This window comes from Melanotaenia boesemani, chromosome 19 (assembly GCF_017639745.1).
Source record: "Melanotaenia boesemani isolate fMelBoe1 chromosome 19, fMelBoe1.pri, whole genome shotgun sequence".
Classification (NCBI taxonomy): domain Eukaryota; kingdom Metazoa; phylum Chordata; class Actinopteri; order Atheriniformes; family Melanotaeniidae; genus Melanotaenia; species Melanotaenia boesemani.
Window position 1 is genome coordinate 2,531,553 of NC_055700.1, and position 27,677 is coordinate 2,559,229.

Consider the following 27,677-nt stretch of genomic DNA (forward strand, 5'->3'; position numbering starts at 1 on the left):
AGCTTGATGGTGTTGTTTTGTACTCTCCTTATTTTTTGGGGGTTTTGTTTTGTTGTTATGTGGCGCAAAAGTCATACGTCACTGTCGCAGACAGGTGCATCACACTAGCCCCCCCCCCCAAACTCATGTGTGAATGCAACATGAAACAGTTCCCCTGGGGAAGGTAGTTCCTAAAACTAGGACAGTTCTTAGAACTTCTCTGTCCAAATGTGCCTATTATCAGTTACACTGATTCTGGTAATGAAAGAAAAAAGTATACATACAGGTAAAGAATAATGTGTATTAAATATTTGCCTTTTATCCAACCCATTTTAATGCACTTGTATTGCTTTCTGCACCCTGCTGTAATGTTTTGTGTAAAGCACTATGATAAAAAAAATTTGCCTTGCCATGGGATGGAGGAGAAGAAATTCTTAACGATCATAAACATCACCTGCAGCTCTTTAATTTGAGCTTTATTGTTTGAGCTTTGAATATATGATTAAATAAACAATCTAAACAATAACAAATAAAATTCAGCTATAAGCTAGACTAAAAAGAAAGGTCTTGAACCTAGTTTTAAAAACATCAACAGTCTCTGCAGCCCTGAGGTTCTCTGGCAGGCTGGTCCACAGTCAAGTTCTCTGCCATCCATGATTTAATGTCTAAAATCCAGTTTATAAGGACGTTAACTGGTTCCAGGTCATCAGGAGACAAGGCGATGTAAAGCTGTGCATCATCAGCATAGCTGTGAAAATCAATGCCTTGTCTCCTGAGGATATCCCCAAGTAGCAACATGTGCAAATTAAAAAGAAGTGGGCCTAGAATTGATCCTTGGGAAACCCCACAATGGGTTTTATGGATTGTTGAGAAGGATGTGTCCATTTTTACATAACACTGTTGATCTGTGAGATAGGAATAAAATCATTGAAGAACAGTACCTGAGAGGCCCACCAGACTTCTGAGTCTATTTAATAAAATCTGTTGATCTACTGTATCAAAAGCAGCGTTTAGATCCAGTAGAACCAGTACTGTAAGTTTCTGTGCATCAAAATTATACCTGAGGTCATTAGCAATCTTTAAAAGGGCCGTTTCAGTACTGTGGTTTATCCTAAAACCAGATTGCCTTGCATTAGCGTGGCTACGTAAACAGCTAAACAGACCACCACTCATCCCGGACACAGCCATCAAGCTAGCAGGCCGCACAGCACGCTGGCATGATAGAACTGAGAGCTCCGGTAAAAGCAGAGGAGATGGCCTATACATGTATGTACGCAACAGCTGCTGTACAAACACCAAGACTATAGCCAGTCACTGCTCCCCGGACATGGAGTACATGATTGTGAAATGCAGACCCATTTATATTCCCTGGGAGTTTAATGTTGTCATGCTGACTGCAGATGCTAATGCTAGCTCGAATGTTGGACTTTTGACACCCTTAACATTCAGCAGAGTACCTAGCATGTGGCTATACACCTCATCACAGGGGACTTCAACCATGCTGATTTCAGAGCAGTGCTTATTAAATTCCACCGGCATGTTAAGTGCGTTACCAGGGGAAATAACACACTAGACAAGGTGTACTCCAACATCTACAGTGCCTACAGGGCCAAGCCACTACCACACCACTTGTCTCTGCTCTTGATTCCAGCATACACCCCCCTCAGGAAAGGGGCTCCCGTCTCATCTAGAACTGTAAAAACATGGCCTGAAGGAACCTCTCTTCAGCTCCAGGACTGCTTTGAGAGAACAAACTGGGATGTCTTTGAACAGCAGGACCTGGAGGACTACACTGCAGCTGTCCTGGGTTACATTAAATACTGCATGGACACTGTCAATGTGGATAAATGCACCCAGGTCTATCCCAAGCAGAAGCCGTGGATGGTCAGAGAGGTCAAGACATTGCTGAAAGAGAGGAACACTGCTTTCAGGTCTGGTGATGCTACACAATACAGTGCAGCCAAAGCCAACCTGAGGAGGGGCGTCACAAAGGCTAAGACAGCATTTAAGAGGAAGATGAAGGACCACCTCAGCAGTAACAACACAAGTCAGGTGTGCCAGGGGATCCAACATATCACCAATTACAAGATCTGCAACCTCTCAGTGGGTGAGGATGACGCCTTGTTGGCCAAGAAGTTTAATGTCTACTTCGCCTGCTTTGAGGTGGAGCCACCGGAGGTTGCATCCCTCCCCTCCGCCGATGGCCACCAAATCCTCAAGCTAGAGGAGCATGAGGTGCAATGTACTTTGAGAGGGGTGGACCCACCCTGTGGTGACTTGCCTCTCAGTTTTAATTACACTTAGACATCAAAACACAAGAAACATAACACACAAACAACTTCTGGGGGGAGTCCCATATAGCGCATGTCAGGTGGTTGCCTCTGGGCTCTTGGGGCCCTGGGCCCTTCACCACCCTGGATGGCCAGTGCCTGGCGGGGTCGGCAGCTGCCTATGTTGGCCCGCCTGGGCCTGTGCCCCATGACCTCTGGCTGGGACTCTGGCTGGGGCTCTCCTCAGTCCGCAGACGTCTTTGATGTTGGGTGGCTTGGGTTCATGCTCCAGGATTGCTGCTGAGGACCCAGGTCTCTGGGCTGCCCTGGTTTGTCTTTAGCCTCCGTAGACGCGTGGTCGCATTTGCACAATCTCACTCCCCACTCCTCATCACTGATCACTCCTCATTCCTCATACTCTGCATGCTGACACAGCCTCTGAGTTGTCCAGTGGGTCTATATACTAGTGGTTCCCAACCTTTTTTCCTAATGGACCCCCTTCATACATATACTAAAATGTCATGAACCCCCTGCTCCACCCTGTGCTGAAACGATGCTGGTTTTAGGCTTTCAAAGTAAGATTCTCCCCATAAATAATGTGTTCTGGTTGAGTCCTGTCCTTTGATGTAGCCAAAGTTAAATGAACAACAGACAGCCTTACTTTATATTCATTAAAATAGGGACAATTTGTGGACATTAATCACAATGGCTCTAATGTTCAAAGCCTCAGGGACCCCAGGTTGGGAACCACTGCACTAAGAGATCTTTTTTTTTTTTTCTGTGAGTTTGTATCTGGTTGTTGTTGTGATACTTTTGTGAAATGTCTTTTTGATTTGGTTATTATTTAAGAACTCTTCATCACTGGGCTTGGGTTGAAGGGTCGATGCCTTCTATTTGTTGTGTTTTTGTCTCCTCTTTTCCTTTTGCTGTTTTCCTTCTCTTTTGTCCCCTCTGGTCAGGTCCAGCAAGATTATATAGATTTCATAATTCAAAGTAAATAAATAACAGTAAATAAATAAATGAATCAGGTTATCAAGAGGAACCTTATATCCATAAACCTCCCCTTGGCTATCCCCAGGATACATCACTGATGATGTGTCCTGGCTTTCCATAAGTGTGGGGGGGGGTTCGAGCACCCCAGCCGGACAGATATCAGGTTAATGAACAACGGCAATGATAACCCTTCACTTGGGCTGCCCTGGGTGGCCGGTCCCTGGCAGGGCCAGTGGCTGCCGATCTTGGCCCACTGGGACATGTGCCCCAGGACCGTGGGGGGCTCTTGCTGGGGCTCTCCTCTGCTGCCCTTCGGGTGGGGCTGAAGTCGTCTTTGTGGTGGGGTGGCTTGGGTTGGTGCTCCGGGTCTGCTGCTGTAGGCCCGGGCCTCTGGCCCTGGTCTGCCTCTGGCCTCCGTGGAGGCGTGGTCGCATTTGCATGATCTCACTCACCACTCTTCATCACTGATCACTCCTTGTTTCTCATGCTCTGCATGCTGACACAGTCACTGAGTTGTCCAGTGGGTTTTAATACTAAGCGATAATTATTTATTTATTTATTTTTATTTTTCCTGTGAGTTAGTATCTGGTCGCTGTTATGTCTTTTAGATTTGGTTATTATTTAAAAACTCTTAATGACTGGCAGCCCTGTTTTTTCTGTGTGTGTGTTTCTGCTTTCGTAAAAGTTGTAGGAAATTTTCTGGTGTGTTCATGTACAGGTGTAACAGTTTATTGTCTGGTGATGGTGTGGACTGAAGGGTCGTTGCCTTCTGTCTGTGATCTTTTTGTCTCCTTTCTTCTTTCCCTTTTGCTCTTTTTGCTATTTTCCATCTTTTCTGTCCCCTCCGGTCAGGTCCAGCAAGATTACATAGATTCCGTGATTCAAAGTAAATAAATAAATAAATTAATCACATTATTAAGAGGAGCCTTACCCATAGGCCTCCCTTTGGCAGAGCAAATTTGTTCAGAACGATACTTGGGAAGTTCTTTGACAGCAGCCTCAGGAATACAGCCTCCATTAAGAACACCTGTGAGGAGCTAGAGGGTTGGCTGAAAACCATCGATAGGACAGGACTACCAGGCAAATTTAAGGCATGGATGTACCAGCATGGGATCCTGCCTCGGATACTGTGGCCACTGCTCCTCTATGAGTTCCCACTCTCCACCGTTATAGATCTGGAGAAGAAAGTCAGCCGCTACTTGAGAAGATGGTTGGGCCTACCACGGAGCTTATGTTACATCGCCCTCTATAGAAACACCTGCAAGCTGTCCCTCCCCCTTAAATCCATTGAGGAGGAGTTCAAAGTCATGGAGTCTGGGTGGGGACAGTGGCCAGAGGAAGAGCCGGGCTAGGAGCCATTCCAGTCCCCCGCTAAGATAGGGTACGGGGAAAGGAGCAAAGGCAACTGGTCCAGGATGAAGCAAGAGCAGCTGTGGAGGAAGAGAGGTCTAGCAGAGCAGTGGGGATGAGACAGCAAGGTGCCTGGACTAGATAGGAACAAGTTGTGGAGGGAAAAATCACATGGACTGATCTTTGGCGGGCAGAACCACACCGCATCAAGTTCCTTGTCCAGGCTGTCTATTATGTTCTTTCCAGTCCATCTAAACTGCACTGTTGGGGTTTGGCAAACACACCATCATGCCCCCTTTGCGAGAGAAAGGGGACCTTAGAGCATATATTGAACTGCTGCCCAAAAACTCTGGGCGAAGGCAGATACCATTGGCATCATGACCAAGTGCTAAAGGCCATTGCAGAGAGCCTCTGTGGTGCTATTGCCACCTGCCGAAGGTCAAAACCTAGGAAGCACACCACCAGCTTTATCAGAGCTGGAGAGAAGACAACAGCAACATCTAGAGAAACATCAGGGCTTCTCAACACTGTACAGGACTGGCAGCTGACAGTGGAACTAGGCAAGCAACCTCAGCATGTTGCTAAGACTACTCTCAGACCTGACATCATTTTGGTGTCAGAGGCAACAAGGAATGTTGTCATGCTGGAGCTCACCATGCCAAGGGAAGAGAGAATGGAGGAAGCGAAAGAGGTATCAGGAGCTAGTCAGCGACTGCCACAGACGAGGCTGGAAGGCTGAGTGCTTACCTGTGGAGGTTGGATGCAGAGGCTTTGTAGGACAGTCCCTATACTGCACTCGGCATCACAGACGAAAAGAAGAGGAGAGCCATCTCTAACAGCACAGAAGCAGCAGAAAAAGCCTCCAAGTGGCTCTAGATAAAGAGAAGTGATCCGTGGGTGGGCTGCCAGGGCACATGCTGAGGCCTGATCAACCTCGGCAGGGTCGCCTAAGTGAGGGTGTCTGATGTTCGAGAAACCCGAAACACCCAGTGACCTCAGGATACATCACTGATGATGTGCCCTGGCTTTGCATCAGAAGATGTATCATTACAACAATTGCATGGAAAAGTGCGTTAGATAATAATAATTAAATAATAAAAGGTGGAAAAAATGAGGACTGATAAAATAGACAAATATTTTCTTATAAAGGTTGTTTCTTAAAATTTCAAGAAACGTATGCTTTTGGACAAAATATAAATAAATATAAATAAATGTCTTGACTCAGCTGGTCTCAGTCCTACCTGACAGACCTGGTTCCATCAGATTGATTACTCAGATGGATCTGCTCACCTCAGGTGTTCCTCAGGGTTCTGTTCTTGGCCCAGTTTTCTACATACATACTGCTTCTGGCTTCAACTTTAGAGAAATATGTTATTAATATTTTAATCTGATGTCTGAATCTACTTTCCCCTGAATCTAAATACTAAAATCTCACTGGAAGCTTCAGACTCAGGATATTGTGAACCTGAAGCTCCTCTCCTTAAATGATTAAGGGACTGAGGTCAGAGTTTTGGACCCTCATGGTCCTCTAACCTCTTACATTCAGTCCCTCTGGGAAAAGTTTTGGGGATGATTTCAGTTCCGGTTTTAAATTCAACCAGCAGATTTCCTCAGCTCTCACGTTCAGCATCTTTTCATAACCAAAGTAAATCTCTCCCATAAAGAGTCAGAGGTGTTCCATCTGGTTTTATTATTCTTTATTGGTCCTGATCAGAGTCTATCAGTCATCAGATCTATATTCTGGACCATTCAGAGCCTTGTACACCAGCAGAAACAATTTAAAATCAATTATTTGTCTCATAGAAGGCCAGTATAGAGATGTGACAACTGGAGTGATATGATCCAATTTCTTGTTTTTGTGAGTATACAAGCATGTTGAATTTTTATTTACAGCTCCATTTTTACGCTCAGATCTCTAAAGGAACCTCTACCGAAGCCATGAAAAGAAAAACAAATCTTAGTCTGATAAAAGGGATTTATTCTACTGACTATCTGAGGTTCAAATATAAATTCTTACAAAAGCTAAAAATGTTGATGTCAGCAACTAAAATCTGCTTCAACTCATCAGGACATGAGAGGAGCTGCTTAGAGGTTCTCCTCTGCTTCCTGAGCTCCAGTCGGCCCTCCTTCAGCTGCAGCCACACCGAGGTTTAACTCAACCAGCTCCACATTCTCCTGTCTGCTCCACTTCTGCCCCCTGCTGGCCTGGAGAAACATGACAGTACATCACTCATCTCTTCAGTTTCCAAGCTGACTGCTTCATTCTCAGCTACAGATGTGTTCATACCCGGCAGTAGAAACACAGGACGGTGATGAGCAGCAGCAGAGTCAGAGGCAGGACCACCACTTTGATGAGAAGAACTGTTGGATCTGCTGGACCTGATCAAACACATTCACAATCACACAATTACAATATTTCAGTATCATGTCTGTAATATTTCTGGATTAAACAGTTTCTTTTCTGTCTTGGTTTGTGGGATCTGAGTTTTTATTCTTGGGCAGAACCATGAGAACCAGCGACTCCAGAAACTAAAGAAACTGGTTAAAATGTCCTGATCTGTGTGGAGATGAATCCAGAACTTCTGGAGCTGATTGTAGACAGAAAAATGTTTCCCAAACAAACGTTCGTCTCTCCCTCTGAAATGTTGATCAGCTTGGTCTCCATCAGCTGGTTTGGAGTGTATGAAGCAGTGTGTGTGGTGAGCAGGTGGCCTGTAGGCGACGTTCCACATGGCTGGAATAACCAGAGCTGTGGTCCAGAACCAGAACATGAGGAGAGAAGTCTGCAGGAGTTCTGATCATTACTTCCTGTCAGACATGTTTGTTCTAAAGCCTCATTTCCACCAACAGGTTCAGGTCCGGATGGGACAGTTAGGATGGGACCATAATCTCTTTGCGTTCCCACAGCCAACCGTAACCTTACCTGAGAGGTGGAGTATCAGCTGGATAGCAACAGATGCCTCAGCTACGTAAAAGCATGACGCCATCGCAGCGCCTTCCTTAAAATAGAACCAAAACAGACTCAGAAACAAAGGAGGAGGATGGAGATCATCCAACAGTTGTGTTCTTTCTTCTTGGCGGCGCTTCGTAACGTTATTTTAAACAGATTTAATAAATAAAAACAAACTCAGTTGCTCTAGAAACGGGTCTTGAGAAATCAATAAACTACGGCTCATCTTTTCCTGCAGGTTTCATGTTAGCTTCATGTGAAATGTGCTGTTGATGCATCAGCCTGGAAACTTCTAAACCAGCGTTGTGTAAAGTGATGGACAAACGTGATTTAGTCCAAACTATCACCTTTTCTGAGCCCTCACCAAATAATGTTGGTCCTAAACCTAACCAAAGACCAAGTCAGTGGTTGTACATACAGACTGAGCAGAAACCCAGGTGTGAGTTCATTTCTTCTGCATAGGGAAACCTCTGTTCACATGATGTCCATCAGGTTCACACCAAATTAAACAAATAACTAATAATTATGTGCTGATCATTTCTTAAACTGAATCAGTCCAGTTGGTTTTTTCTTGAAAACTAAAGCCAGAACTCTGATTGGACTTTACTCTTATTTACATGCTGGTTAATAAAAAGCTTTAAAATCTCCTGAAACAACTTCTTGACCAACCTTTGATGATGTCAGAGGTGATGTCACTGACAGGCTTGTCTGAACAGGTGAGATTCAGGATGGAGGAAGTGAAGATATAGGATAATGCACATTCCCTCAGAGGAGATCCAGACTGAACACAGTCCGATTTGATCCTCCACACAAATCTGTTTGAGGTCTCCTTTGTCTCTCCCACAGAAACAGCAGAACCACAGTCCAGAAGTTTACAGATGAAAGCTGCAGTTTTCAGGGTCCATCCATCAACATCCACTGGTGTCCATTCTCCTAGTTTCATCTCCAGTGTACCAGAACAGCGACTGGCTCCTCCCACCAACCTTAAAGATACTGAACAGAGATCAGAGAGTCATCAGTAAAAGAACAAAGTGAGTTTGATGAGAAGAGAAATGAAGCAGATCAAAGCTGCAGCTCCTCTTCTACCTGAACAGGTGAGTCCAGCAGCTCTGCCAGGTGAGCAGGTGTTTCTATCAGAGTCTGAGCTTCTACAGTCCAGCAGAGCAGACTCATGGCCTCCACACTGGAACTCTTTGGTCCACTTGGGAGCCTCCCCTTCTCCATAGAGCGCCCCCTGGAGGACTGAAGGAGGCCCACAGCCGAGCTCCCTGCAGACCACCTCTGCATCCTGCTGGTCAAAGTCAGCTTCACACACTGAGGACCAGGTCTGGTCAGACTTCACCTCCAGTCTGCCTGAACACAGACTGGATCCATTCAGCAGCCTGACAGAGTCTGGACACATCACACACCATCACACACACAGTTACACCATGATGAGGAGGAACTACTTTTTATAAATGGATCATTTTACACATCAAGAAGAAGAACAGATGATGATTTTAGCTTCAGTTCTTTTGTTTTATGATTATTATTTATTTATTATATTAAGGGATTGTGTAATATCTGCAGAATGTAATATGTGTGTGTGATGTTTTTATATCTATTTTAGTATGGTTTTTTATTTATTATTCAACACCGGAAAGATTAGCATTTTCTTAACTTTGTTGTACCTGTAAAATGACAATACAGGCATTGAATTGAATTTTTCTTTTTAAAATGAACATTTTATTGTTTTCAAAAGAAAAACCAACATAAAAATCAACAACATACACAACAGAATGTTGATCCCAGTAGCTAGTAATCCATAGTATACACTGCACTCTGACATGAAAACAGAGATTTAGACTGAACTCCTCCACTCTATCATGCAGCCAGTAGGTCAGACATTGGAGGGCAGCCAGCTGACTGAGGTAGGACGACCATGATGAAGGTGTAGGTGAAGATGAGTGAAGTGAAGCGGCCGACAAAAAGAAAGCTCCATGGAAAAATGCCACAGTGGTAAGAGCTGAAAAACCAGAATGTGGGAAAAGCTGAACGCAGGTGGTGGAAAACAAAGCTGCAGATTTACTGTGAGATCTACAAAGAGAGACTGAGGATTTCTAATCTGGAGCTGAGAAATGCCGGGCCATCTTTCTTTCCTGACATCATCGCTAAGAACAGCAATAATACTCGTGCCTTGTTCGTTACTGTTGACAGGCTAATTAATCCTCCTGGGTCAGTAACCCCAAAACTTCTATCCAACCGGGCCTGGGATGAGGCTTTGCTTCTTTCTTTGTGTTATAATTTTTTTTTTTTTTTTTTTTATAGTTTAGCATCATTTAAAGTCAACATATCTCTTGCATGAATGCAAATGTAATTGCTTAAATTACCATAAATAAATCCTATTAGGCAAAAACATATCACAAATAAAAACCAAACAGAAAACAAAAGAAAAAATCATCATGAAGAAAAAATATACATATAGGGAGTATAATTTTCTTCAAAATGAATCTAATCTTTTGTGAAAAAGAGACTTGGCTTTAGCGGCATAACACAATTAATCAATTTTGCCCAATAAGAAGAGAGTAACTCCAGTCTGCAGTTGACGAGGGCTGTTATCTTTTCCATACTGTGACTGTCTACTGTGATGTCCATCCATTCATTCAGGTCAGACTTTCCTGCCTCGCAGTGTCTTATATATCCCATCCCAGTAATCTTTAAAGGCTGGGCAGTCCCAGAAGACTTGACAATGGTTTGCATTTTCATTATTGCAGTTCCTCCAGCAACTCCCAGTTGTTTCACCATAGTGGGATTTCTGAGATGATGTGATAAAGAATCGAATTAAACATTTACAATTGTATTCCTTCCATTTCTGTGAACTAGTGCATTTCCAAAGGTATGACCACATCATTGTCCATTCCTCCTCAGTTATATTTATCCCTCCTTCCTGCCCCCACTTTCTCTTAATATTTGTATTTGAGTTTGCTTCATTCTTTACTGACAAAATTCAGAAAACCAGGCAATCAATCAGTGCTTCCATGCCAGGGGCAGGACATATGTCCCTGTGTCCACTCAGAGACATGAACACCATGACATACTTTTCTCCAATCAGTCCTAAAAACCTGGATGAAATCATTGGCCATCTGAATACCACCACTTGCTGTCTTGACGCCAGTTCCCCCTACACCCTTGGGGTAACTTCTTCATTCCCGCTTAACCCAAACCAAGCGTTAAAGAAGTCTACGGATGGAGGAATGTTTGTCATAGCTGCTCCCGTTTTTACCAGGAAAGAGAGGTGGGTGGATGTGACGAAGGAGAAGGCATGTCTGTCTGAAAAAAAAAGAAGTGATGTAAATATCAGAAAAAATGGGACAGTGAATTTACTTTCCTAATGAGGAGCAGGATGGGGCCCAATCGCACTCTGTAAGCATTATTCTAGGGGAGGTGGATGCAGAAGGACATCATGGCTGATGAAAAGCTCATTATAGGAGCAGACACAGAGGCATTCATGAAAGCACAGATCTCTGTGGGTCAGCCGAAAAGAAAATCTTTCAGTGAATATATTACCCAGCAATTTTATAATATGACATCTTTTGACAGTATGTGCCGAAAATGTTTCCACTAATGCATATTTTACTCTTATGCTGTTGTAGATCTGTGAGCAGATTCTATGAAGGAGTTCTCCTCCTTTCCCCTCGACCATCAACTCCTGAGGGACATGAAAGTGCTGGATCCTGCTGCTTACTCCAGGGACAGGTAGATGTTAGGGTCAGTTCCCATTAATAGAATGAACGAATTAATGAAATATTGCATGGTTTAGATCTGCAATGTTCAAACACTTGTTTTATTTTAACCTAGAAAAGCTAGGAGCTCTGTTCCCTCAGTTGAGCTTGAGTGAGGACAGGATGAGAAAGGAACTCATTGACTACCAGGTGACAGATAGCAAGAATCTCCCTGAAAAGCCAAAACTGACAGATTCTGGGGCCTGGTAGGGAAAGATGTGAAGTTCAGTGAGCTGCCAAGACTAATGGAGGCTTTACTATGCATTCCCCACAGCAATGCCAGTTCTGAAAGTGTGTTTATTATGGTGAGAAAGATTGTTACAGAGAAAAGGATGTCATTAGACAACAGCGCGGTTTGTGCTTTACTAAGCACTGTAAGTCTTTGGATAAAAGTGTCTGCTAAATGACTGTAATGTAATGACAGCCCTAGGTTTTACTAGTCAAATTATTTCTTGCCCCTTTGCAATTGATTGGGGTACATGTAAGGGTTGACCGCTCTCTCCATTCCTTTTCTCATTTTTGAACCCCTAGCTGCCAGCATCAGATAAAGCACACTGACATCTCCCATTATCTCACGCTCTATGCTGATGACATTCTTTTATATGTCTCCAATCCGCAAGCATCAGTGATTCCACTTTAAACATTGATCAGCAATTTCAGCAGCCCTCTCAGGTTTTTCTATTAATTGGGACAAGAATGAATTGATGCCCCAAAAATTAACTGATAAAATCTGGGATGAGTGTTTATGGAGTATGCATGATTGTTCAGTTAGCGCCAGACACAATCTTATACAGTTCAAAACCCTACACAGACTACTGCTTGAGGGAAAGTCTAAATAACTTTTTTACCAATGCGGCAAGTCTACTATCCACAAATTGATGTATTCCTTCTGATCATGCAGCAAACTGAATTCTTTCTGGAAGAGTTTTTTTCACTGTTTTTCAGTGACTTTTGGGAAACTCTGGGTCCCAGATTCACTCATTGCCATTATCGGAGCTTCCAGCGCATTACAATCAGCCAACAAGCATAAGAGAGTAACTGTTTCATTTGGTATGGTGATCGCTAAAAAGTTGATCCTGAGTGTGGAAGGAGAACTCAGTGGCTATGTTGACCTTTGATTTGGGATTTGATTGTGAGTGACTGACCTTGCTGTCTTTATCATATATACACTTTCTTTATTTGTTGTTGTTGTTTTTTGTTTGTTTTATTTATTATATAATTGTTCATTTGTGGCATATTGATTATTGCCTGGACTGTGTTACTCTTGATTCATTGATGTGCTGTGTTTGTTTGTTTTTTTCTTTGTTTTTTTTTTGTGTGTGTGTGTGTGTATGTGTTTTTTTTTTTTTTTTTTTTTTTTCATTTTGTTAAAATGAATAAATATATATTTAAAAAATGTTATCTGGATTGCAGATCCCTTAAGTCAGGAGTGCCCAACCAGTCGATTGCAATCTACTGATATAATCGCAGGTGACCGTAAGGCGTGTAGGAAAAAATAAATAATATCTGTTCCCTCAGTGCAGTCACTTGTCAAGCACTCTCAACAAGTTTGGAAAGACACCAGGGTGGATCTCTACACAGCCGAACTCAATCACTGGTTAGCAGATCGACACTGCACAACAGCTCCTGTCTATACCCCAAGTCAGTAAGTTTTGATGTTCTCTCGTCACATTTCTGTAAGGATTGAGTCAGGGAAGTTGTTGACCAGATTTAATGGCCCCTTTTCTGTTTCCAATTTAATTAAGCCATTTGCTGTAACACTCAGTCTATTGGTTCTGCCTGACCAGACCATCAATCGCTATTCTGCTTAGAAGGTCTGGTGCCTTGTGAATGTTTGCCATCGCAGGTACAGCCTCCAATATCTTGCGGATGTGGGCACACGCAGCGGCTCCAGGCTCTCGGGTATTTATGTTTGTTTTGATGTTTTGTTTTTAAGATTGGAAGCCTTAATCCAGTACAGATGGGCTGACCTGCTGGAATTGGGGGAAAACTAGGGTATTTCTGCATCTCCAAAGCCAGATTTTATTCCATCCAAACTGCAGCGGACCAGAGAGGTACATTCACATCTCGTGGTGTACAGCTACAAATATTATTACAACCTGCTCTCTCGACCTGGACTACCTGGCAGACCGTTTAAACTGGTTAAAGAAATTAGTTCGGCCCTGATTATAACAGCCTACATACCACCATGAGCCTGTTCATCAGGCAGATGAACACTAATTCAGAGGTGGCTGTGATAATGGCTGGGGACTTTAACCATGTAGAGTTAAAATCAGTCCTCCGCAAATTTCACAAATTTGTACACTTTCCGACAAGAGACTTTAATATATTGGAGCAGGTATAATGTAATATTCTAGGAGCATACACGGCTGCAGTAGCTCCTCACCTTGGGATGTCAGATCTAATTTTTGTGGAGTTGATTCCTGCCTACAGACCTCTGATCCTCAGGACAAAATGCACCACCAGAACCATTCAGGTTTGGACTGAGGAGGCGTCCTTAGCTTTACAGGACTGGTTTGAGCATACATACTGGGGAGTGTTAATAATAATAAAAGGTTTCACTCCTCAGCCATACTTGGTGATGGTAAGCTACATGTGTAGCCATAGCTGCCCTGGGGAAGACTGACAGAAACATGGCAGCCAATCAGTGCCTACAGCCTCTCCGGCCACAACCGAACATTCTTCTATTTTATTTACCAGCGATGCTGATGTTGTGCCCTTAAAAAAAGGGTGATAATGAGAGGAGTGAAGAAATGAGCACACACGCAGTTCTCTCGTTCACTCGTCTGTAATGAGTTTTTAACAATATACAAGTAAACAAATTCACAGCAATAACAGTAAATATATAACATAATGATGCATACATTGCATGATCTCTTCCGATCTCTGGGCAAGTACACAATGAAATCATTCTCACAGTGAGTACATATAATCTCAACTGTCGGGTCTCACAGCGGATCTTACAGCGGGCCACGAGGCCTCCAATAGCTAGCTTACGCACCGAACAGATTAGCCGACTATAGATTAATAATAAAACCTCTCGACTCACAATTCCCAGAAACGTATAGTGGCTTATAATGAAAGATATAAAACTACAAATAATGTATTAGCTGCTTAAAAGTGTATATTTTGAGGTAGTTACCTTAAAAAAAGGGTGATAATGAGAGGAGTGAAGAAATGAGCACACACGCAGTTCTCTCGTTCACTCGTCTGTAATGAGTGAGGAGGAAGCGTGACTCCCCCTAGCGGAACCCCGAGGTAACACCACAGACTAACACAGATAAAGTATACAGAAGCCTCTACTGGCTATTTGCTTTTGTATAACAGTAAAATAACAAAATAACAAGTCAACACAGGAATCCAAATTATGAATACTGAAAGAAAGAATGCCTAAACAACCTATTATACCTGTTACATACCCCCCCACAAAATAGATGTTGTCCTCAACATCTTGAGCTTTGGCCACTGCAGCCAGTTGATGTGAATTTTAAAGACATGCAATGCAACAGGTTAGGCATGGAAACATCTCAAAATACACCATAAAAATACAGACTGGAACTCTTTTCATACATTCTGTAGTGAGGGAAACCCTCAATGTCCATGGCAACTCCAGTTGCAGACATGAAATAGGAGGTGATTACTACACTGATATCCAAAAAAACATAATCCATGACACACTTGAGGAGGAACAAGTACATCAGTGTACTAAGACCGGCAGCCCGTATCATGGAAAACAAAATTCAGGGTTATAACCATGGCCAATAAATGTACCCCAGACACAGTCATCTTCGGGCTGAATTCCATATCCAAGAGTCCACCATATGCTGAATAAGAAATGTACAGGTACTCAGTTCCAAATGACGTATTCCACATCTCTAAACTCTCTGTGTATAAGGTGAGGAAATGTGGTATAAATGTACAGGGTAAGTCCATGGTCCATCATAATCTGAATGTGGTGATGATGTTCTCATGTTGTAACACACTGGTGATCCAAGTCTCTCATATGTGAAAACCTTTGGCCGTCTGCGCAGTCGTCGCGGTCTCTGCGGCTCCCCTGTGCTGTGGCCTGTCGGAGCAGGTGAGTGGGCAGTGTTTTTCACAGGTGACTCCTCAACATGACAGTCCCCTCCTTGTGAGAGGAATTCCTCTTGATCATTTGTTTCCACTCTGTCATTCGGCTCTGATGACGCTCTTTCTCTAGATTGCCTACATTCCTGTCCTGTAAATGTGCTGGTAGACGCAGGATCCCCTCTTTCAGGAGGACATGACGTAGCCGGTAGTTGAAACGATGCCAGATGGTACCCATAGTCGTCATCCTCCTCCTCCTCCGACAGGTCGGTTTTCTCACCCTTATCCACAGTTTCTGCCTTTTTCTTAGGCTGCCTTGGAATTTCCAGGGGGAGACAGTCACATGGAAGGAGAAGATTGCGGTGCAAAATCCTTGATTTCCTTCTCCCTGCCTCTGATCGGAGTTCATACACTGGGAGACCCTCATTCACTTGACGCACAACAGTGTGGACAACATCTTCCCAGTGATTTCGCAGTTTCCCGGGGCCACCACGGGGTGTTAAGTTCCTGACCAAAACCCGATCACCTGGCTGTAGTACTGAACTTTTTACCTTCCTGTCGTAATACCTTTTATTTTTCAGAGCAGCTTTCTGGGTGTTTCACTTGCGATCTCATATGCTTCCTCCATGCCCCGTTTCCATTTTTCCATATAGTCGTGAGGGTCACTGTCTCCCTGTTCAGCGGTCAAGTTGAATAACATGTCAACTGGCAATCGTGGGGAGCGTCCGTATAACAACTGAAATGGCGAAAAACCAGTTACCTCACTACGAGTACAGTTATATGCATAAATCAGTTTGTTCAACGAATCTTTCCAACCAGTTTTTTGTTTTTCTGTGAGTGTCCGTAACATTTGGAGTAACGTCCGGTTGAACCTTTCAACCTGGCCATTTCCCTGGGGGTGGTAAGGGGTGGTCCTAGACCCTGCAACTCCACAGTACTTCTTCAACTGTGCAAACAGCTGATTTTCAAACTCGCCCCCCTGATCATGATGAATGGGGGCTGGAAATCCATATCTCATCGCGTAGTCATTAAATATTTTGTTTGCTGCTGTTTTGCCTGATTTGGAAGTCGTAGCATACGCCTGGGCGAACCGTGTAAAGTGGTCGATGATTACCAGGATATACTCGTACCCACCCTTACATTTGTCAAGGTGCAGGAAGTCTACTGAAACCAGTTCAAAGGGTTGAGTGGTAACTATACTGGTCAGTGGTGCTCTTGTCTCCTGGTTGGGTTTCTTATGTTTAACGCACTCACACTTCCTCATGACATAGTCCTCGATTTCTCGTTGCATGTAGGGCCAGTAAAACCGATCCCGTATCAGCGAAGTGGTCCTTTCTGCACCTTGGTGGCCCATCTCATCGTGGAGCTCCCTTAACACAGTACCCCTATGTAGCTCTGGGAGCACCAGCTGCTTCCTGTTTGCCGTATTCCTGTACAAAATTCCATCCTCAGCAATCTCCAGTTTCTCCCATTCCCTGAGAAGACATGCAGTGTGTGGGCTGAGTTGCTTCAGTTGCGTGCCCAGGGGTCTGTTTCCTGCTCGTTTATGCTGAATCACTGGTCCCACCACCATGTCATTTTCCTGGTCATGTTTGATTTGTTCTGGTGTAAATGGGATGATGGGTGCATCTGCAGCCAATACTGGGGGAGTTGCTAAAACACCCATGGACCATGACACACTGGATTCATCTTGGTTTTCCACTGCTTGAGTCGCTGCTCCAATCACATCATATGGCACTTCCTCTGAACACGCTGTCATAAAAGCTTCCATGTCCAAAGGCATCCTTGACAGACTGTCTGCGTCAATATTCTCTTTGCCTGGTCGGTATTTGACTGTGAAGTGGAAATCTGCTAACTCTGCTACCCATCGACAGCCTGTTGCGTTCAGTTTGGCAGTGGACAATATGTAAGTGAGTGGGTTATTGTCACTATAGACTGTAAAGAAGGGAGCATAGTACAAATAGTCTCTAAACTTCTCTGTTACCGCCCATTTGAGGGCAAGGAACTCTAACTTGCCTGAGTGCAAATGATAGTTTTTTTCTGCCGCAGTTAGAGTACGGGACCCATAAGCGATAACACAAAGCTTTCCATTTTGTCTCTGGTATAATACAGCGCCTAAACCCTGGCTGGAAGCGTCAGTATGAAGGACAAATGGCTGTGAAAAATCTGGGAAACCCAAGATGGGAGGTTGAGTCAAGCAGTCCAACAGCTGTTCCAAAATTGACTGATGTATGGAAGTCCACTTAATTTTTGTGCTGGAAGGGACAGCTCTGTTGCCACTTTTCGCATGCCATCGTCTCTTTCGGTTCGGTGCTATTTCAGTTTCTGCTGGCGCTTTGAGTAGGTCATATAAGGGACTAGCAATGCGTGAAAAATCTTTGATATACTGCCGATAATAACTCAGCAACCCGAGGATGGCTCTCAGCTCACCAACATTTCCTGGCTGTTTATGTCTCAGGGCTGTTACAGCGGCTACATCAGCTGGGTCAATCCTATTTCCCTCCGCGGATACAATTCTCCCCAGGTACCGTATTTCCGCCTTGAATAGGTCACACTTTTTGGGTTTTAATTTTATCCCATGTTTTCTAAGCCGCTGCAGCACTGTCCTAACATGATCGACGTGATCTTCAAATGTCCTGCTGAACACGAGAACATCATCAAGGTAGGGCACACATATTTCATCTCTTAAACCCTCCAGGCACTCCTCCATGCAGCGCTGAAATGCTGCCGGCGCATTCATCAGCCCAAATGGGATCCGTACCCACTCATACAAACCCCACGGGGTCACGAAGGCGGTTAAATGCCTGCTATCTTTAGCCATAAACCCCTGATGATACGCTTTACCCTGATCCAGCAGTGAAAAGAGGTTGTTCCCTCCCAAGTTGTCCATTATGTCCTGAACCCTGGGGATCGGGTGGCGATCGGCATGAGTTTTTCTGTTGAGTTCCCTGTAGTCAATACATAAACGCAGAGTACCATCTTTTTTACGCACGCAAACAACTGGAGAGGAGTACGACGACATGGATTTTTCAACCCAACCCTGTGCTATCAGGTCCTGCAGGTAAGCTTTCATTTCCTGGTACAGCGGTTTTGGCACGGAAAGATATGTTTTTGACACAGGTTCAACATCTTTGAGTGAAATGTCCATTTGTAAGCTTCGCACGCACCCAATGTCATCATCAGATTTAGAGAACGACTCTGATTCGTCCCTCAACATCTGGCTTACTATTTGTCTCTGCTGTTCATCAAGATGGGATAAGTCAACCGGCGGGTCCCATGGTACGTGAGACGAGGTGCCATCGGCGGCACTCTGTGCCTGAATGTGGTTAACCGACATCTTATTGGTAGGAGTCCGATCTACTTCAAATATGCTAGCTGGGTAAACTGACTTAACCGGCTGCACAGTTCCAATAACGGTCCTGCCTGGTAAAATGACATCATGATTGGTAGGATTTTGTACACTAACAATCATTTTCGGATTTGCCCCGGCCTTTACACATACAAGGGTGTCGCAGAGTTCTAACCCCTCAGGGCCCTGTCTGTTTTCACATGCCTCAAAGATGAACGTTTTATCCTCACTAAAAGCTCGGGCTTGAATGCGACACTCAACCTGAATAGAGCTATGTTTTGGCACACTGACTCTTTCATTTACTGTTCTCACTGTGTACTCGGGTGTCTGTCCGGAACTTACAGCATTAATAAAAGCTTTTGCGTCATTCTTCCCAAGGTGAGGAAATGCCATTTTCACTGCTTTCACAAGTTTATCTGTTTCTTCATGCTTTGGCTGACCCCCTTGATTCTCTAGGACAAGACGCTCGATAACATTGAAACCAATGATAGGACATGGCTGCTGGTCGCCTTTTAACACTAGCATAGGTATTAGCAACTCATCGTCACTCACAGTTAGTTTAAAGGGTACTTCTATCCAACCGCTATATGGCATTTCTGTCCCATTAGCTGCTTCCACCTGTAGGGGATCAAGGGTGTCAACTAGTTCTGTAACATCCCTCAGCTGTACTCCTGGTAAGTGACTTTTCTTCCACACCTCATCTACTGCGCAGATTTGTGAACCTGTGTCCCAGAGAGCCTGAGTACTCTGTCCATGCAAGAAACACCTAATAAGGCACTTTTTCCCCACCAGCTCTCTTACTGTTTTTGTTTTTGCATCAGTTCTACTTTTTGTGAGTTTAGGTTTTCCACGGGGTGGTTTCTGTTTTCTAACACCTGAGCATGTATATGACTCACAGTCCACTTTATGTGTAGGCCAGTGGGTTCCCTGACACTTCTTAGAACAATACAGCATAGTTTTACAGAGAGAACAACACTTTAACTCCCTGTTCTTTCTCTCCTGTTGACAACTAGCACAAAATTGGGACTTGTCATTTTTTTCGGCTGCCCCTTGTCCCGCGGAGACAACCCCATTTAGTTTAAAGGGCCCCTACCCGTCTTAATTGGCCTCTCTGCTCTACAACCTGCCCTGAAATGTTCAGTACTTCCACATCTAAAGCAATGCTGGCAGTACTCACTGCCAGACTGAACGCAAGCAAAGCACCTGGGGGCGGGGCGGGGTTTCTGGTACCATCGCTGTGGGGCAAACCTTTGCTGAAATTGGGCCGTTTCCCCCACCCGTCCTGGGCCACAGGCTGGTCGATACTCCGGTTGCTGCTGGTGAGCATAAAATGGCGTAGCATGGGGGTGAAGAGTGTAGTGGGTAGGCTGTGACGCTGGAAGATCAGGGCAAGGAGCCAGCATATTGTGTTGTTCCTGATTTGGTGGGGAATAGTGCAGAGGTGCAGGCGTGGTCTTCTGGATTGTCTCCCTAATCTGAGAAACCTCAGCCCTAAGGTCCTTCAGTAGCACCATATCAGAACGCATTTCCTTAATTTCTGACAACAGAGATGGGGTAAGGGGGTTTGTTTTTTCCTGAGTGTCACTTCTGTTTTCCTTCACCTCACCACTTGACTGTCCTGTGTTCACACTAAATACTCGTGAGGGGGTAGCATGTTTCTTTTTGTCCTGCCTTTCCTTTTCATTGGTGCATGCAATGTTAGATTAGATTAGATTAGATTAGATTAGACTTTATTATCTCACAGTGGAGAAATTCACTTGTTACAGCAGCTCTTGTTATAGAATAAAGTACAGAGAGGCAAAATAAGGTGAACATGCATCACAGCAAGAAAGTGCAATAGAAATTATTTACAAGTCTAAGAAAAGCAAAAATATGTACCGTTATAATATAAAGATATATATATATATATATATATATATATACATACATATACATATACATACATACACATACATACATACACACATACACACATACATACATACACACATACATTATATATATATATATATATACATACATATATATATACATATATATATATATACATACACACACACACACTACATCCATACATAAAATAAAATAAAATATAACAACAACCTCACAGACTATATACATATTTACATGGTGATGGTGGGATATGAAGAATATGATGACATTGATAATGGGGGGTATTGCACAGTAAAATATAAATAAATATTGCACAGTATTATGACTATACAGATAAGTTGTACAGTCTGACAGCAGTGGGGATGAAGGACCTGCGGTAGCGCTCCCTCCTACACTGAGGGTGTCTCAGTCTGCTGCTGAAGGAGCTGCTCAGCCCCCCCACAGTCTGGTGCAGTGGGTGAGAGGTGTTGTCCATGATGGATGTGAGCTTGGCCAACATCCTCCTCTCACCCACCTCTTCCACAGAGTCCAGCCCGCAGCCCAGGACAGAGCTGGCCCTCCTGACCAGCTTGTTCAGTCTCTTCCTGTCCCGGTCGGTGCTGCTCGCTCCCCAGCAGACAACGGCGTAGAGGACAGCAGAGGCTACCACAGAGTCATAAAATGTCCTTAGCAGAGGCCTGCATACTCCAAAGGACCTCAGTCTCCTCAGGAGGTGGAGGCGACTCTGGCCCTTCTTGTACAGGGCGTCTGTGTGGTGTGACCACTCCAGTTTATTGTTGAGGTGAACACCCAGGTACTTGAAACTGTCCACCCGGTCAATCTCCTTCCCCTGGATGTTCACCGGTGTGTGGGGTAGTGTCCTTCTCCGGAAGTCAATCACCATCTCCATGGTCTTACTGGTGTTTAAGCACAGGTGGTTGCGCTCACACCAGTCCACAAAGTCCCTGATGACTGACCGGTACTCCAGCTCGTTCCCCTCAGACACACAGCCCACAATGGCTGAGTCGTCAGAGAACTTCTGGAGATGACAGCTGCTGGTGTTATAGGTGAAGTCCGAGGTGTAAAGGGTGAAGAGGAACGGTGAGAGCACTGTTCCCTGAGGGGCCCCCGTGCTGCAGACTACCACCTCAGACACACAGTTCTGCAGACGCACGTACTGTGGCCGGTTGGTGAGGTAGTCGATGGTCCACGCGGCTAGCTTTCCATCCACACCAGCTCCTTCCAGCTTCCCCCGCAGCAGCACCGGCTGGATGGTGTTAAACGCACTGGAGAAGTCAAAAAACATGACTCTCACGACGCTCCCAGCGGTCTCCAGGTGAGCCAGCGCCCTGTGCAGTAGGTAGATGACAGCATCATCCACCCCGATGTTTGGCCTGTAGGCAAACTGCAGCGGGTCCATCGCGGTGCACACCACGGAGCGGAGGTGACCGAGGATGAGCCTCTCCATGGTCTTCATCAGGTGGGAGGTCAAGGCGACGGGTCTGTAATGGTTCGGTTCCTTCGCGTGTGATATCTTAGGAACCGGAACCACACAGGAGGTCTTCCACAGGACAGGGACCTTCTCCAGGCTGAGGCTCAGGTTAAAGATGTACCTGAGCACCTCACAGAGCTGGTCTGCACAGGTCCTGAGCAGCCTGGGGCTGATGCCATCTGGTCCTGCAGCTTTCCTGTTCTTCAGCCGCCTCAGTTCTCTCCTCACCTGGGCCGATGTAAAGGAGAGGGGGGAGGTGGAGGGCAGTGGGGGGCTGGTGGTCGAGTCCATTGGTGTGGAGTGGAGATGGGGGGTAGGTGAAAGTGGAGGTGAAGATGAAGGTGGTCGGGGGAAGGTGATGGTAGACGCTGGACTGGGGATGTGTGAAGAGGGGGGAGGGGGGGCAGGGAGAGTGGGGTTTGAATCAAATCTGTTAAAAAACAGATTTAAATCATTGGCCCAGCGCTGGTCTCCATCAGCTGTCCCTCTGGCACCACTCTGTCCAAATCCAGAGATCTCCTTCAGCCCTCTCCACACGTCCCGCGTGTTCTTCTGCTCCAGCCGCTCCTCCAGCTTCTTCCTGTAGCTGTCCTTGGCCCGCCTGATCTTATACTGGAGTTCATGCTGAACTCTCCTCTGCTCCTCTCTGTCCCCTGAAATGAAAGCCCTCTTCTTCTGGTTCAGCAGGACTTTAAGCTCAGGGGTCACCCAGGGTTTGTTGTTGGAGAAACACCGCACCCTCCGGGTTGGCACAGTGTTCTCCACACAGAAGCTGATGTAGTCCGTGATGCAGTGGGTCAGGCCATCAATGTCCTCTCCATGAGAGCTGCAGAGTGTCTCCCAGTCTGTGGATTGGAAACAGTCTCTCAGTCTCTCATTGGCCTCATCGGTCCACACTTTCACAGACTTCTTCTGTGCCAGCTGTCTTCTCACCCTGGGTGTGTATTCAGGGAGCAGATGTACGAGGTTGTGATCAGAGCGTCCAAGCGGGGGGAGGGGGGCGGAGGTGTATGCGTCCTTCACATTAGCATACAGTAAGTCCAGCGTCTTGTTCTCCCTGGTGTGGCACTTCACGTACTGGACGAAAGTAGGGAGAGTGGCAGAGAGCGAGGTGTGATTGAAATCCCCGCTGATCAGCAGGAGGGACTGCGGGTGGCGAGTCTGCATCCGAGTCACTGCGCTGTGGAGCAGCTCACAAGCAGCTGCTGCATCAGCCGAGGGAGGGATGTACACATTAAACAGTATAACGTGTGAAAACTCCCTCGGGAGGTAATACGGCCGCATACCCACAGCGAGTAACTCAATGTCCCTGGTGCAGAGCTGTTCCTTTACACAGACGTGCGCCGGGTTGCACCATCTCTCGTTGACATACACCGCGAGTCCCCCGCCTTTCCTCTTACCACTCTCCGCTGCACTCCTATCCGCGCGCGAAAGTTTAAATCCATCCAGGGAAACCACAGAGTCCGGAATAAGTCCATTCAGCCACGTCTCCGTTAGACACATGAGGCTACATTCCCTGAACTCCCGCTGTAGCCGGGTCAGCGCCGTGAGCTCCTCGGTCTTGTTAGAGAGGGAACGAACGTTTCCCATAATCACGGAGGGTAAATATGGCCTGTACCTCCGTTTCCTCTCCTGGAGCTTTCTTCCTGCTCTGCAGCCTCTTCTTTTTCTCCGTATCTCCGCGGGAATCTCCGGCTTCTCCGCGTAGAGAAGATCCGTGGCTGAAACCAAAGGTGTCCCCCGCCGAAGTTTGGAAAAGTGCCAAAAGAAGCAGAAATCCAAATAGAAAAACAATAAAAGTAGGTTTCCCATGTGCAGAATTGCACCTGGTACTGACTACTGTAAAGGAAAAAAGAAAACCACGTCTAAAAACCATATAAAACACTAAAAAAAGGAATAGAGAAGGCAGAGCCGCCGTAGCACGCAGCTGCTCGCACAGCGCCATGTTTTCCATGTTAACCCTCTCCAGCAGGAGTTCATCGGAAGTATCAGGCTGCATCAGGTAAGGCTGCAGGTCACTCTTTATGTTGTCATTCTGTAAGCCAGTCAGGACAGTATGCATGAATAAACTCTGGACAAGGGCTGGGTCATATTTCAAGCCAGACTCCGCTTCTTGAGATGCAAAAAGGATTTTCTGTCTCAGGTCCATTGCCCTTATCAGGAAATTTTGAGGGGACTCTTTGCTACTTTGGGCTTCGGAAGTGAGTTGTTTGTATAACTCCGTGGCCCCTCTCTCCTGATAATGGGATCTCAGAATCCTCCGGAGAGCAGGTAGTGTCAGGTTTTCTTTCCCCTCTAAATAACTTCGTAGTTGTAACCCTGGCATTATAGCCCGAATAACGGCATCAATAATGTCTGTCTCTGAATAACCTTTGTTGAGCCCACTCTCAATTTGTCTAGCCAGGCTAGAGAATGTTAATCTGTCCTTCTGACCCGGCTCGCCGATCTGCCCTGCTATTTTGAAATCTTTCCGCCACACAGAATTGTCAGATGACGCTGGTGCCACGTTATTAACTGGGGTCCTGAAAGCAGGTTTTGAATTTCTGTTCATCAAGTCTTGCACAGTTTTTTCCTTCTCTTGTAATGACATTTTCAGAGCATCTATCTCTTTCTGGAGATTTTCCTGTTCGTCAGTTTGAATCTCCAACTCACTTATCCCTTGGCGTAGTTGTGTATTAGCTATTGTGTCTTGAATACTAAGGAGGTCTGACATGCCCTCATCCTCAAGACTGGCTAGTTCATCTCGCTCAATGTGCTTGGTAATGTATGAGATGAGCTGGCTGCGAGTTTTGCCCGTCATATGTTCCTCACCAAAGCCTGCGATCTGTAATGTGCTGCACACTTTCATTAGCTGTTCAGCGGTCAGACTGTACAATGTTCCTTTAATTTCCAGCTGAAGTTTCTCACTTTCTGACTCCATGTTTCCTTTTTCTTCTCCAAGTGGGCAGAAACAATAAGACTGAGGTTAATCTGGTTTGAATTGGGTTTTGCTGCTCCCTAGTGGTCGGTGCACACTTCAGAATACAACTTGCCAATAACTGCTCGACGATCACCAGCCATCTTTGTTGTGAGCCCTCCTCAGATATCTGGGTTGTTTTAAGGGATGATCAACGAGAGGATGCCACTCGCCGTTCGGGTCTTCCTCCAGCCAAACATCCCAGCAGTGCCTCCAAATGTTGTGCCCTTAAAAAAAGGGTGATAATGAGAGGAGTGAAGAAATGAGCACACACGCAGTTCTCTCGTTCACTCGTCTGTAATGAGTTTTTAACAATATACAAGTAAACAAATTCACAGCAATAACAGTAAATATATAACATAATGATGCATACATTGCATGATCTCTTCCGATCTCTGGGCAAGTACACAATGAAATCATTCTCACAGTGAGTACATATAATCTCAACTGTCGGGTCTCACAGCGGATCTTACAGCGGGCCACGAGGCCTCCAATAGCTAGCTTACGCACCGAACAGATTAGCCGACTATAGATTAATAATAAAACCTCTCGACTCACAATTCCCAGAAACGTATAGTGGCTTATAATGAAAGATATAAAACTACAAATAATGTATTAGCTGCTTAAAAGTGTATATTTTGAGGTAGTTACCTTAAAAAAAGGGTGATAATGAGAGGAGTGAAGAAATGAGCACACACGCAGTTCTCTCGTTCACTCGTCTGTAATGAGTGAGGAGGAAGCGTGACTCCCCCTAGCGGAACCCCGAGGTAACACCACAGACTAACACAGATAAAGTATACAGAAGCCTCTACTGGCTATTTGCTTTTGTATAACAGTAAAATAACAAAATAACAAGTCAACACAGGAATCCAAATTATGAATACTGAAAGAAAGAATGCCTAAACAACCTATTATACCTGTTACACTGACACTGGAGGCAAGGTGGTTGAAGTGTCTTGCCTAAGGACACAACAACAGATTACTGGGGGAGCAGGAACTGAACCACCAACTCTACGACTATTAGATAACCTGCTCTACCACATGAGCCTCTTCGAGTGTTCAAAGAGGAGGCTGACCTAGAGGAATTCACGTCACCTGAGCTGTCCTATGTTCACTTCTGCATTAATGCTGTCCTACCCACAAAGACAATCACTGTTTTCCCCAATCAGAAGCCATGGGTAGACAGCATAGTTTGGTTCCTACTAAAAGCCTGGGATGCAGCCTACACAGCAGGAGACAAACTGGCTTACAACAGGGCCTACAAAGTACTGAAAAAAGGACATCCAGCTGGCAGAACGCAGGTGTAAGCAACGCATTGAGGAGCACTCCAATGGAAACACACATAATATGTGGAAAGTCATTAAGACCCTCACAGAGTACAAGTGCAAAGACGATTAGGTCAGCCATGACCCCACACTGCTTTAAACCTTGAACACTTCGATACTCCAAGCAGCAGAAGTACTGTTCACCCTTCACAGCCAGAGGCACAACATCAGCCTCTTACCCTGCAGCTGCACCAAGTTACCTCCACCCTGAGGAGGATCAACATCAACAAGGCTGCAGGTCCAGATCAGGTGTCAGGTTGGACACTTAAATCATGTGCAAACTGGCAAAAATTTTCTGGACATCTTCAACCTTCAACCCTTTCCATGGTTTCTGTCTGGCTGAAGTTCTCCATCATTGTGCCTGTGCCCAAAAAACAACCATTACCTGCCTCAGTAATTAGTGCCTCGTCGCTCTCACCCCAGTCATCATGAAGTGCTTCGAGTGGATTCTCATAAAGCAGATCAAGGACACCATCCCTGCTCGACTGGACAGCCTCCACCCTGTAAATATTACTGTCTGCTGGAAATCCCCTCATTTTCTGCAAATATAGAGGTGTTCATATATATTTTGTATATTTAATATCTTTCATTTTTTACTTAATGGCAATAAAGATCTTAAATCTTTGAATCCTAAAGGGAAACAGACTTCACATTTGTCAGTGAATAATAAAATGACATGCAATGCTTTCAAAAAATAGCACCAGGGAGCAGCAAATAAAGACAGAACAAGAGAGGACCAAGAACGGAGCCCTATGACATCCCCAGTGGAATGCCGCTTTATTCCACAGCAAAAACAACGCCATCACTGTGCGTGCGCACAACACAAATCTTTTCTAGTCAAGAGCAATCAATCATGCAATCATTGAACTCTTATTAAATTGTTAATATTGTACCTAGTAATTTTTTCCATTTGTAACAATCATGAAAAACATCATGTGTGCGTGAATGACCGGTGAGTTTAACTAGCACAAAATCTTTGTTATGTTTGGGATGACATACTGTGGGGTATTTCTTGTTAGTTACAGCAAGCAAAGCTCAGAGCTTGGGCAAGTCAATTACTCTGCGCCTGCGGCTAATTAGCCACTTAGATTTCCCGTGCCCAAACCTAAATTGTGTTCCGTTCATCGGGTTCAGTACAGTAGTGAGAGTGTTATTCCTGTTGCAAAATGCGCTGTAACTAGCGCAAAGTAGTGTTTTATTGCCTAACGTACAAAGCTAATGTTGAAGTGTTATCGGAAGTAGCAAATTTAGAACTTCACAATAAGAGGGCTTTGCTAGTTCCGTTACCGGAAGTGCTGTTGCTATTATTGAT

General features: G+C 45.0%; 1 protein-coding gene and 1 pseudogene across 1 annotated transcript in view; one reads left to right on the forward strand and one right to left on the reverse strand.

The window, feature by feature from the left end:
- The first annotated feature begins 2,343 nt into the window (after window positions 1-2,343).
- LOC121630392 lies at window positions 2,344-5,513 on the forward strand (annotated as a pseudogene).
- Window positions 5,514-8,179: 2,666 nt separating this feature from the next.
- Window positions 8,180-27,677, reverse strand: part of LOC121630393 (scavenger receptor cysteine-rich type 1 protein M130-like) — a 98,528-nt gene continuing 79,030 nt past the window's right edge. The window contains exon 8 of the mRNA XM_041970677.1: window positions 8,180-8,525. Coding sequence (XP_041826611.1) covers window positions 8,180-8,525 — 346 coding nt within the window. The remainder of the gene's footprint in view (window positions 8,526-27,677) is intronic.